At 40.2% G+C, this 12,922-nt stretch overlaps 1 protein-coding gene across 3 annotated transcripts in view; it reads left to right on the plus strand.

Moving 5' to 3' along the window:
- Positions 1-471: 471 nt before the first annotated feature.
- The window catches only part of ANO9 (anoctamin 9), a 46,083-nt gene continuing 33,632 nt past the window's right edge, over positions 472-12,922 (plus strand). Inside the window, exons 1-3 of one of the 3 annotated variants that reach the window (XM_081884549.1) lie at positions 473-774; positions 7,677-7,733; positions 11,430-11,461. Coding sequence is in view for 2 of the 3 variants with exons in the window: in XM_081884547.1 (XP_081740673.1) it covers positions 769-774; positions 7,677-7,733 (63 nt within the window). In the remaining variant the exon portion in view is untranslated. Of the gene's footprint in view, positions 775-7,676; positions 7,734-10,178; positions 10,652-11,429; positions 11,462-12,922 lie in introns of those variants that run through there. The other 2 variants (XM_081884547.1, XM_081884548.1) reach the window with 2 other exon arrangements.

The following is a 12,922-nucleotide window of genomic DNA, read 5'->3' on the forward strand; positions in this document are numbered from 1 at the left end:
AGAGAGTGTTGCACTAGGATGTGCAGAACTATGGGTCAAAACCCTACTCAGCCATGAACTTCTCTGGATGACCTTGGTCCAGTCACTGCCTCTCATCTTAACCTACCTCACAAGGTTATTGTGGGGATTAAATGAGCAGGGGGAGAACCATGTACACCACCTTGAGCTTCCTGGAGAAGAAAGTGAGATATAAATGCAACTTATAAACTATTATTATTATTATTAATAATAATATCACCACCCATTATACTTCAGTTCTGAAATTCTGCCTATTGAATTAGCTGGGACTTGGGTGATTCTGGTTCTAAACACACAAACACACGGAAGAAAACCATTGTGGCTTTTCAGCTGCCACAGCAGTATCAGTCTGACACATCAATGGCGGGAAGTGCCTGCTTTGTCCCTCCCCAGCCACTTGTGGTGCCCAGGTAAGGCGGGGGGGGGGGCGGAAAGGGCACGCTGGCTTCCTGCTCCTCTTTCCTGCCTGTGGCAAAACCCGACAGGCGGCTCCCTCTCATCGGGAAAGGAGAGAATCGCGGCGCAGCCAGGCAACCTCACGCGGAAGTCCGCACTCCCAGAGCCGCGGGGACTCTCTGAAACCAGAGACGACGACACTCAGGAGTGGAGAGACCTAAACGAAGCGTCCTGGGGGTCCCTGCGGATTGTTCCTCTCATGCTGCGGGATCGAGCTGAGTTCTAGCAAGGAGAGATCCTCTCGTGATCTTGCTGCACGGGGGAAGGGGAGAGAAGCACTTGCTTATTTCCACCATGCAGGTAAGGGGGAAAATAAAAGCGCATATGCAAAGCCCCCTAGAGAGCCCGCCTTTTTCAAACTGTTCCGGTAGCTTTCATGCGGTCCAGCCGCTTCGGCTCTTGCCTTTATGAACGCTGCTGGTCTGCCCAGTCGCCTTCGAGAAAACTGGCGCGGTCCTTTCGTGCGAGGATCGAGCGAGGGCTGCCGGGAGCACCTGTAAGGTGGTGTGGCCAAGGGCGGCCGGACAGAAAAATCTCTTGCTCTGCTGACTGAGCTATGTACTGTAGAAGAATTGGGTTTCCATTTGGGAGCAGTTTATGTCATCTATTTTTGCAAAGTGCACTTTCCCCCCAAATTAACTTCGATACTGAAAGTATAAGGGTGTGTTTATATTGGTGTGCAGCCGGATCCTGTGAAGCAACTGCCACTCAGTTCCAAATATTGTTGTATCCATTGCTCCTTAACTGCAATGGATACAACAATATTTAAACAGCTACTTGTTTTGTTGTTTAGCTTAAGTAGCTAACTGACAGTTGGGTAATTTATGTTAAATATTCTTATCTAGCACTGCAATAAAAGTTTCCCAAGAGTTTCATACCTCCTAAGGCAAGGGTGGCGGCATACAATCTGCTGAGCACTGGCAGAGGGGGGAAAGAAGGCTGTAGTTGGTTCTTCCTTCCTTATTATTTGTTCCACGTTCCCACCATGTACGCCTCCCCCCATTTACTCTGCATCCTCTAGTGCGCTTCCACTACATTCTGATGTGTGTCCCTCTCTCCCCGCATCCAGCTTCGATTTGAATTGAGAAAAAGAACGACCTAGCTGCCTTTTAAGCTGTGTGCAACCTGTAGCACTGAAGTTTGGATGCTGATGCTGCTCCAACCACAGAATTAAGGAACCAGGAAACCACTCCAGTCCAATGATTAAAAACCATTACCTTTCCTTGGGGAACATTTTGGGAAGCATCATTCTGTGTTACAGGATGGCTAGGGCAAGAGATTACCTGTTTAGACAATGCAGTGGTTTGTGGAACTTCTTTATGCAGAAGCAATGTCTGTACCACCCTTTAAGCTTCCCCTGGACTTGTTAACTGTCCCTGTTCTACTCCTTTGAGTACTACTTGAATCCTTCCAGTTCCCAGATGACAAACACCCTATCTGAAAATGTCCTTAAGTGCCATTAAATGTCCTTGAATAATACTTGGAGCAATTAATTAGGATAAAATTTCAGATTAACCAACAGAGGCAACTTGGATGCGGATCAAGGAGCTGCCCGTCTCTTGCTCAATATTTTCTGTTTATATTCCCAAACAAAGCAACACTGAACCCTAACTGTGTGTGATGCTTTGAATCTGGGTGATTCTCATGCACCTGAGCAGCTCTTGAGCACATTTGTATCTGAGTTACAGGGGAATATTTATTTAGTCCCCAAAAGAATATAGAGTCAGATGAAGAGCTAAGGTGATAACAAGTTTTCAATGTAGTGGGAGTCACAAAGCCAATTTATCTAAACATTAATACAAACTGTTCCTAACCTACCCTGCCAACCTAAACCATTGTGGCTTCATAACCTCAGTCTTTTAGCAGCTCATCCAAGCTCAACTTGAAGTGAAATATTCACTAAGAATGTAAGAATGCCTGTAAGGGACTGGTTGGGCACCAAGCTCCCCCCCCCCCCCGTCTCCCAGAACCAGAAGAGGCATAAAGAGGGGGCGGAGCAAAGACAGACACACAGGCATAGTCTCAGATTGCTTAGGAAGAACCCTGAAGGGGGTGGTTAGGAAGCTGTGGAGGAGGCGGGGACCTACAGTCTCAGCAACTGCTTTAAAGGGGCAAGACCTGCTGGAGAGGAGTTGCTGTGCTCATTAGGCCCGACATTCTGTGCAGGTACTGTTTTTGCTAAGAGTTAACTTCAACTAGCTTGGGTGATTTACTGCTGGCTCACTCCAGTCACTGACAGATGCTGACTACAGGCATGGACATATTACCCCATTCCAGATCTTTCTTACACATTAGATTTAGTAAACTTTCTTGCTCATACTTCCCAACTCTTCTGGAGGAAAACAGATTATCTAATTATGGAATATCCCTCATATTGAAAATTCATTCAAAGGCATAGTGATGCCTACGGGTTATGCATAGATAGGCATTAAAATATATGAACGTATGCCTCACTGGCCTGAATCGAACATCTTGTTAACACATTGATAATGTTTTGCCAACCATTGGTTTAACTAACTGTTGGTTTGACACAAATAAGCAGGCTGTTCGTGCATACAGCTCAAAAGTCCTCTCTTTGTACCTTCCCTGCCCATGGTCACACTGGGAGCAACAAGACATAAACCTTGGCTTGCCATGTTGTCTAGATCTGGGCTCATGGTTTATTTTTCTTCAGACAAATCACTACCAACAGCCAAGAGATTTCTGCTTACCACTTGTGACTTGTTTGGGGAAAACAAAGCACAAAGACAGATTTGGATGCGTCAACAAGCCAAGGACTGTGGTCTGTTGCAGAGCAGAGTTTTTTAGCAATGCACTGTAGCATACTGCTTGTTCACATTAAACTATAGTTAAACATTGACTATGGTTTATTGTGATGTGCAAATACAGCCTCTATTGTCTCTCAATACAGCAGGATGAAGCTACATGTCACCTGGCTCCTTTATTTTTGGCTCATGCTTGGGTAGTATGCACAAGCATTCTCATCCATCGTGCCTCACATATTTGTCTCAATGAAGTGTATGAAACTGGCTGAACCGAAACAAGAGATAGGACAACATCATTAGTGGATTTTTACAACTCTACCCTTCTCTTTGGTTGTGAAGGTTTTCCAGCTGGAAAAAAACAGCTGAATTACTGGGTTAGTGAAATGCTCAGGAAGATTTAACAACCTCTTATTGTGTAACAAAATTTTCCTTAAAATTCTTTTTTAAATTATTTTTGAGCAGAGCATTTCTGCTCTGAAAAACACAGGACCTGAATTAGGGACCAGAGCAGATCTTGAACACCTGCTGCTAACCATAAAAATGCTATGCTAATTGGCCCTGTATGATGGAAAATAAATCAGTAGAAATCTATATTTTGAAACACCCAGTGCAGTTATTAATTGGTAAAAATAATTTATTTTGACCCCCCCCCCAAATGTTAGATTTCTACCATACTTACTTGCTTTTGCTAGGCTGTCAGATCCTCAGTACTTGGGCTGGTTCTGATAATGGAGAGCCTGCATATAATCAGAAGCAACAACAGAGGAGACATCCAGGATAGAGTTTGTAGCCCAATTTAGAAAATAAAACCAATGTTACTACACAGTGAAGTAAGCTACACGTCACACTATGCTATAATTACTGTGTGAGAGATACTAAACACATCAAGTGTCATTTGCATAAGTACGCTGACAGGTGTTTCTTTACTGAAAGTAAAATGTTGTTGCTATGATATGATATCAGTTCCTCGGAAGTTATCAGTATGCATCTAGTGGGCCAGACATGTTCTTCTGGTTTTGGTATTGTCAGCTGAATGGTTGGTTTCACAGTTGGGCAACACTCAAGATTCTAATCTTGAAAATCCACACAGAGTTATGATGTCTACTAAGAAGGAAGTAACTAGAGATATGTACGGTATGTTTGTGTTGTTTCTGCATGTATCCAAATGCTGTAGTGTTGAATGCTGCTGTTCCAACCATTTCATTCCATTCCCCCTCCGCCTGCAACAATCAGTCAACGTTCTATGTGCATTCTATATCTTCATTAGCCTGCATTTTGGGAGCGGGTTTCATCCCTTAGAGTTTTTTCCTAAAGGTGGTTTTTTTGTGTGTGTACTTGGTTATACCTTGAAATTTCCCCAAGCCTGCTGATATTTCCTAGTGTGTCATTTTGTCAACATAAGGCCAGGCACTTGGAGAATGAATTCACTTGATATATGATATGATGCTATGTTGACTATGTTACTTTTGTTATAACTTAACAAGGAATATGGGGTTCTGGCATTCATCAGGCCTGCTTCAATATATATGCAGCAATTCCTGCTATTCCTGGAAGCTCCCACAGGTGTGACAGAACCTAACAGCAGTGGCATAGCGTGGGTTGTCAGCACCCGGGGCAAGTAATTTGCGTCCCCTAACCCGTGGATTTGCGCCCCCTAACCCGTGGATTTGAGCCCCCTAACCCCCGGAGGTTGCACCCGGTGTGGCCGGCCCCCCCTGCACCCCCCACGCTACGCCACTGCCTAACAGTACTCACTTAGGTAACATAACTATGCCTGAGCTATAACATTTCAAACTTGCATGCTTGAATGGTCCCTCCCCCCTCCCCCATGCACATAAGATCTCTCAATTTTTCTGTGTAGGTGTGTTGGGGAGTATAGGGCAGAAAACCATGTGAGTGTGAAGATGTAAAACCAGACATAGGCTCACTAACAATGAGAATGAGGCCTGTGAGAATGAGGCCATCTTCCTCCTAGCTGCCGGTCTCTGCCCCATTAACCTTTCCCAGTAGTGTGGTGGTTCTCAGTCTGGCCAGAATGAAGGCAGTGAGAATACACACTTGTTCATGTAAGCAAATAATATGCAAATAAAAACTATCAAAAAGCTTTTGACAATGTTTAATGTCCCTCACAAAAAAAGTTGCATGTGGGATAAAAAGACTGGCCCTTTTACAGATCAGTGACTGGTTAAAGAAAAGGAAGCAGAGAAAGGAATAAATGGACCAGAGTTTATTCTAACATTCAACTAGACACATTCTGTGCAGTGTCAAAAATATATGTGCAGCAGCTGTGGCCTGGGACAAGTCTTTGTGTCATACAACAGTTCCTAGGACTCCTGGAGCTTTGTTTCTATTTGCCTAAGTTAAGTTTTGTCCTCCACCTATCCCGGAGAACAAATCCTTGAAGAAAGATGCATATCCCATGACTATACTTCCAGAAAGTTTGGTTCAATAGAAAGCAACATCTCAGAGCGAATTCAGATTGAGACCTGCTAGGCCGAACAGACTGTGAGGGTTTGCAGATTGAACTGTGTAGGCCAAGGAGTAGAAGGCCTCAGACAAGTTGAAGGAAAAGCAGTGTAGTAAATGATACATGGGTTTTAGGCAACAACACAGTTTTGGAGAGCCATTTTGTGAAGAGCCTCTGTTCATCCTTAGCATATCATACCAGTAAATATAAACATATTTTATAATCTATTTTACAGGATAGTCATTTTGTAACAGAGGGGAAATACTAAAAATTGTAATTTGGGGTGGGGGCTTAGCTTCATATTGCAAGCAAAGGGAGTCTCAGTAATGTACTCAGCTATAGGCTAGTTCTAACCGAGGGTTTATTTATTAAATAAAATTGTATGTTTTATTTGTATAAGTAAAATATTTATTGTTTTATTTTATTTATTAAATGTGTATACCAACCTATACCCACAGGTCACAACATAAAAACACAATATAAAATTAAAAAATACATAATAATAATAAAACAACCCAATAACCCCTCCTCTACCTAGTTACAACTGAGAGGGACATCCCCTTACTCCTCTATTCTTTTCAAGGCATCTCTATTTTGCTTGTACCCTGTCTTTTTTATTTCTTCAAATTTCCCATCTTTTCTTCCTTCCTGTCTCTTTCGCTGTCAGTTCTTGTTTTATCTTCCCTCTTTCATGTTTCTTTCAGTTAAAAAAAAGTTCAAAGGCAAGCAGTGTGCTGACTGCTTGTGCAGTAGGAGAAGCTTAGAATAAACCCAGAAATGGACAGTTCTCACAATGGAGGAATGTAAGAATTGCCCCTCATTGGTACTGCAGTGAAGCGAAGCTAGCTGTGCCCTCATTAGGCTTAAATCTGGATGATGGACATCTGTACAGATTGAATTGCTTACAAGTAGTTTTTGCAATACTTAACTTGTGTTCTTTATAACGTTCAACAAGTAAGGGGCAGGAGTCAGTCCTCATCCCCCCAGGCAGCTAAAGAGAACCAGATTCGTTCTGCTGGTTAAAATGAACTTTTATAGAACATAGTTTATACTCTGATAACGAATACTCTGATAATGTATGATAGTGAATAAGTACAGTATCACCGTCACTTGGTTAATCTGTAACTTTATTAACCTGCAACTCTGAACCCAATTTAGCTCAGATCCTGAAAACGGTAACTTTATGGCAATGCTATATTTGTCTGGGGCAAATAAATGCATCAAAATATTGTTGTCAATAGATAATGTAGGAAAAATTAATCACCTTAGTTTTTTGTTTCTTGGATTTCTGCCTCAGCAGTTTAACTTAATGCATTCATTTCAAGCCTTATCTTTACAGAGGCAGTGATCAATACGGTAAAGGTAAAGGTGCCCCTGACCATTAGGTCCAGCCGCGGATGACTCTGGGGTTGCGGCGCCCATCTCACTCTATAGGCTAAGGGAGCCGGCATTTATCCACAGACAGCTTCCGGGTCATGTGGCCAGCATGACTAAGCCGCTTCTGGCAAACCAGAGCAGCAAACGGAAATGCTGTTTACCTTACCCATTTGTCTGCTTGTACTTTGACGTGCTTTCGAACTGCTAGGTGGGCAGGAGCCACCAAGCCCTAGGCTCTGTGGTTTAGAGCACAGGGCCACCCACATTCCACTACACTGTACCTGTCTCCAATCATATTCTTCTTATGATACTTATGCTTTGACACTTATTTCGTATTAGAATTATCAACACTTTGTTGGTTTTGCTCCTGCACCTTTAACAGCAACCTTCTGTCTAAATACTTAACAGGTGAAACTGCTTGTAGTTAGCTGTTTAACTTAGCAATGCGGCAATTACATTTTCAGGAGCAAGGCCAGCAAAAAAAGTTGACAATGTTTAGGAATTATGGGAAAACAAAGATTTGATAAGTGCAACGACATTTTGTGGTCATAAAAGAAAAGCTATCTTTTAACTTTTAAAATCTCTTTCTCTAGGATGAAATTGCGCTGATGCCTTTATCTCCCTTTGAAGACCACGAGGCTCTAAGCTCAGTAAGTTATAGACCTTCATTTCAAGCGGAAGCCTTTTAGAGCCCAGATTGAAGTTCCTTTGTTTTTATTTTTATTTTCAAAATGGAGATCCAGAACAAGGCCTATTCATCCTAATCTTAAATATTGCTCAGAGGTCAGGCATGCTGGCTAGGAATAATGGGAGTTGGGAGGCAATCAAACTTCATCTGGAGGGCTAGAGGTTTTTCATCCCAGTCCTAAACTAATAATACTGGTTACTAACAATTTATTCTTTTATATATTTCCTGCCAGAGAGGTGCTGGGATGGGGGAATGAGTGCCATTTGCTGATTTGCCTCAGACAACAAAATGTCTTGGGTCAGTCCTGATTGTTACCAAATTGCCCCTCCTTTTAAAAAGGAAAAAAAAGAGGTGGAAATTTTATGTATTGAGCAGAATTAATGATGTTAGGTTCGCTGGTAGTTAGGAGATGGTACCTAAAATCCTTTACCTCAGCCAAGCCTGCCAATTCAGTAGAAGGGTGAACAGGATATATGAAAATACTTGGGTATTCTGAGCCCCTTGGCATTTATCCTGATTTGGTACTGTGTATCTGTTAGAATAGTGTTTGAGATGTCAGTTATCTGCTCCACAATCATTTTTACATGGATCAAATATCAGAAAGATGTTTATTTTAAAAATTACCTTTAAAACTGAATCCATAGGGAATGGATGGTTGTGATTTATTGGTAGAGGGGTGAAGTAGTATGGGAATACTATAGTTGAAATTTCTCACCTGTTTTATTTCTTTTTCTCAGTAACCCTAACTTTTTCTTACTCATTGCAAACTTGGCTGTCTAAGAGGGCAGTGAAATGGTTACCTGTCAGGGAAGAGTTAGAGTTAGAAGTTTACAGTTTCCCAGAGGGAAAAAGCTTTCCCCAAGGGGGAGAGGAGAGCAGTGAAGCTAATAGAAGAGAACAACAGGGAGGGACTGGCTGTTCCCAGGAAAGGCAAGATTTAAGTTCTAGCTCAGATTCGGAGGAGGGGAGATACAGGCCAGCTCTAGCCAGGAGGTTAGAAAAAAGAGCGGGAAAGCAAAGGGAAGGGCGCCTTCGCAATTTTGAGAGTGGCTGGTCACGGAGAAGCAGAGCTCAGAAGGTATCTGAAATAAGTGACTCTGAGGAATAATAGTTAAGAACCGTTTATAAGATTGTTTTGTTAATATGCAATAAAAAGTTATAAAAGAACAAGAAGCGTTTGTGTGGTGATCTGAAGAGGACAACGACCAGGCCTGACATTACCTAAAAACAAAATAGGGGTTTCTGCATACTCTGAGGACTCCCCAGGTATGTAAAAGCTGCAAATGGAAAGGAGACCCCCTGCTTCCTAGTGAGGTCTACACACAAGCAAAGCCCTTGGGACCGTTATACTGGGACAAATATCTGACAGCTGTTGCAATACATTGGAACAGTAGAGAGAGAGAAAAAATGTAAAATAGTGACCTTCCAAAAAACTTTGGAAAATTTGATAGATGTAAAGCTCAAGATGGCCACCACCAAATAGTAATGTTTTAAAAACATTTTCCCTTGCAGAAGTCTGATCATTGAATACTTGTTTTGAATGTTTACAGATTGTTGTACATATGTTTTAATTAGCACTGTCAATATAAAGTGGTCCTGAACAAATTTCTTCCAATGCATCCAAGCTGGTTTACAATTTTAAAATGCTAAAAACAAATAGAAGTTATAAAGTACTGAACAGCAGAGTTCTCTCAGATTGTTGATGGTCTCTTCAGAATCTATTAGAAGGCAGAAGCTCTCTGGCCTAGACTTCTGTCTTCCCTCATGGGACTTTTAGTATGGTAATTAGTATGTAAAGTAACTTGCAAAAGAAATTATTCTGACATAGAACCATAGAATTGTAGAGTTGGAAGGGACCTCAGATGTCATCTAGTCCAGCACCCTGCAATGCAGGAATCTCAAGTAAAGCATACATGACAGATGGCCATCCAACTTATGCTTAGAAACCTCTAGAAAAGAGAGTCCAGCACTTCCCATGGGAGACCATTCCAATGTCAAACAGCTCTTACTGTCAGAAAATTCTTACTGAAGTCTAGTTGGAATCTCCGTTCTTGTAATTAGAATCCATTGAGTCCTCACCTCTAGAGCAGCATTCAGCAAATTCTCTTTATAGCTTGCATGGAAAATGAATGTAGCTTGAAGCAAAATGAAATTTCCGATACTGTCAATGCACTATATATACAGTTAATTATGGCTACAAGTTGATTGTGACTTATAACATTTCAACTATACAATGGATTTTCATCAAACCAGAAAGGCAGCACTTCTGCAATTTTCCTGAATTTTTGATAGATGCTAAACTGGCAAAACTGAAAACTGGAGATATGTTACGAGTGCACAAAAAGCATTAAATCATCTGGATTTTATAATGATTAGAATGTTGAGACATTATTACCTGCTGCAGTGATTGTGTAAGAGAACTTGGAATTCCACAGCAGTCTGAACACCAGCAACATATGGAACTTTAATGGCAATGTATCCTCCTTCATGAAGGTAGGTTCCTGTGCATTTGGAAAACATTACGCTCATACCTTGAGGCAGCCAGAAATTCTTCTCTCAGGTTTCAACAGCATGCCTCATGATAATAAATTTCTCATTGATTGTTGTTTCATATGTGCAATATCTTGATTGGAAAATTGCTTTCATAACAAAATATGATGAAAATTCTCTTAAAGATCTTTTCCTTCATAGTTTCTTTCTTCTGATTTCCTCCAACTTTATTTGCTGCATCATTAGTGATTACTACCAAATCTCGGGCTTGAGAGTTCTGGGACCTGCACTGTAGGAAGGATGTAGGACAAATTGAAATAGCTCAGAGGATGGCAGTGAAGATGGCTGGGTATGGAAAACATGTCCTCTGAGGAAAGCTTGAAGAACTTGGTATGTTTAGCTTTGAAAAAGGAGACTAAGGGCAGACATTCTTCAAAGGACTGTTGCATGCAAGAGGTCAAAAATCCTTGTTATCTGCTGTCCCAGAGGGTAGAACTAGGTCAGATAGTCAGGTGTGGCTGAAGTGGTGCCCCCCAGATGGTAAGAGTAGCATCTCTTAAAATTGGCCATACTGAGTGGGACTGATGGAGGTTGTAGTCCCAGGTCTCATGTTCAATCCCCAGCATCTTCAGGTAGGGCTAGTAGAAACTCCTACCTAAAACCCGAAGAGCTGCTGCCAGTCAGTGAAGACAATATTGTCCTTATGGAATTTTTCACAGAAAGTCTACACAGTGAGAGCTATAAGATTTTCAAAGGTTTACAAAGGGAATATAACAACTGGATATATTTGTTGATTTGCCCATGAAGTTCGCAGCTGTTTGTGGCTATTATTTTTAAAGATCAGAAAAATATTCCTTTCTGGTTTGATGGAAATGATTATATATTAACATAGTTATAAGATGTTTAACTTTCATATTTTTATTTTATGTAACATGATACTGTTAGAAATCCATATTGCTTTGAATTAAGTTCAAGAATCTTTTAAGCATGATGTTCAGGTTTGTTTTTTCATTGTAACAAAATTCCTTCTGAAATTTGTTCTGGGCTGTTTTACATATTAACAATACTAGCTATGTACAATAATATGTTTAAGAGGCATAGAAGTCTCACTGGATGTTTTACATTGACTGAAAATGATTCCTTGTCTAAAGATATTACCCCTATTTAGACTCAAATGCATCTTCATCAGACTTATGCAAGGTAAACTATGTTAAAATTATTATTTGGTGGTGGCCATATTGAATTCTCACTTTTAATTTTCCTTGAATTTTTGAGAGGGTCACCCTTGTCCAATTTATTTGCCACCTTTCTGTGATGTTAAAATAGCTGTCAGTGCTCTCACCCTGTAAATTTATCATGGAATTATATTTTGCCTCTTCTAATAGGACTAGAAAGATAGAAACAGCTTTTAAGCCTTGTGAGTGATGAAATTGGGAGAGGGGAAGGGGCAAGGGAGACTGACAGTTGGGAGACAGTTGTTTGCAACTGAAAATGACAGTTGGTATGACAACTACAGAACATTTGTTAGCTTTGTGTGAGAAATGAGTTACTAGCATGAAAAATAAAGTATAGGGACATAGCAATACAAGATAGATAGTAGGAAGAAGAAAAAAATAATTGAGACTGTAGAAGAAAAGTTCAGCATCCTGACCACTTTTTCCAGTAGTTTCACATGAAAATAAAACTAAGTGGAAGGAGAGAGAGACAGAGACAGAAAGACAGAGGAGAACATACAAGTTTTTGGAGGCATAAAATTGAACATGCTCATGTGTGAATGAACGTGCACTCAATATATACGTGTCAATTGCCCAAATATCTGAGGTGTAAGAAAAATGCTGATCATGATTACACAACATTTTCAGTTTTGTCACAAATATTGTATCAAATCTCTCAACTTGTGAGCTCACTCACTTACAAAATCACCAGTATAATGATACTTTTCTTCTTTGTAGCTGTAGGAATCCATTTAAAAATTCTACCTAGCCATAAATTATATTGTTTATGAATACAGGGTATAGTATATCCTAGCTGAACAAATCTATAACTGTCTGAGCCTCCCTCATCAACATTTACAGTAAAAAATAAGTTCTATTTAATTTAGAATCTAAATTAGTTGGATGGAATGAAACAAAAAGGCAGGTCCAATTTTTTACATATAAAAAACCCATATCATGGAAGCAACAGCAAATTAACTCCTCTCTTAACTTTTCTTTCTTCTTAAAAATACACTGCTTAATAATAATGCTTAATGTATTGCTTAATAATAATGCTTAATGTAATAAAAATCTCTTAAAGCAATAAAAAACCCTTATTGAGCCCCAGTCACAGATCAAATGCTTTCTGAGAAGTATGGAGGGCTTAGATTATGTTATGCAGAGACTGAGAACTAACACCACTTTTGTTTCTCTTACTGTCTACTTGTTTTGTTTATTCCCAGGAATGCTTAGACATTTTTAAAGCATACCTATAATATGTTTTACATGTGCACATGAAAATGCAATGTATGTTTGCAATAAATGTATATTTCCAAATACATGTATTAAGATTAAGTATACTTGCTAAGTAGATAGAAAAAATCTTTATTTGTGTCAGGCATAAGCCATAGCAAAGAAATAAAATACAATAAAATACAGATATAGCTAGATGGTTGGCTATAAAAAA

This window comes from Podarcis melisellensis (genome assembly GCF_964234715.1).
Source record: "Podarcis melisellensis genome assembly, chromosome: 1".
NCBI lineage: Eukaryota > Metazoa > Chordata > Lepidosauria > Squamata > Lacertidae > Podarcis > Podarcis melisellensis.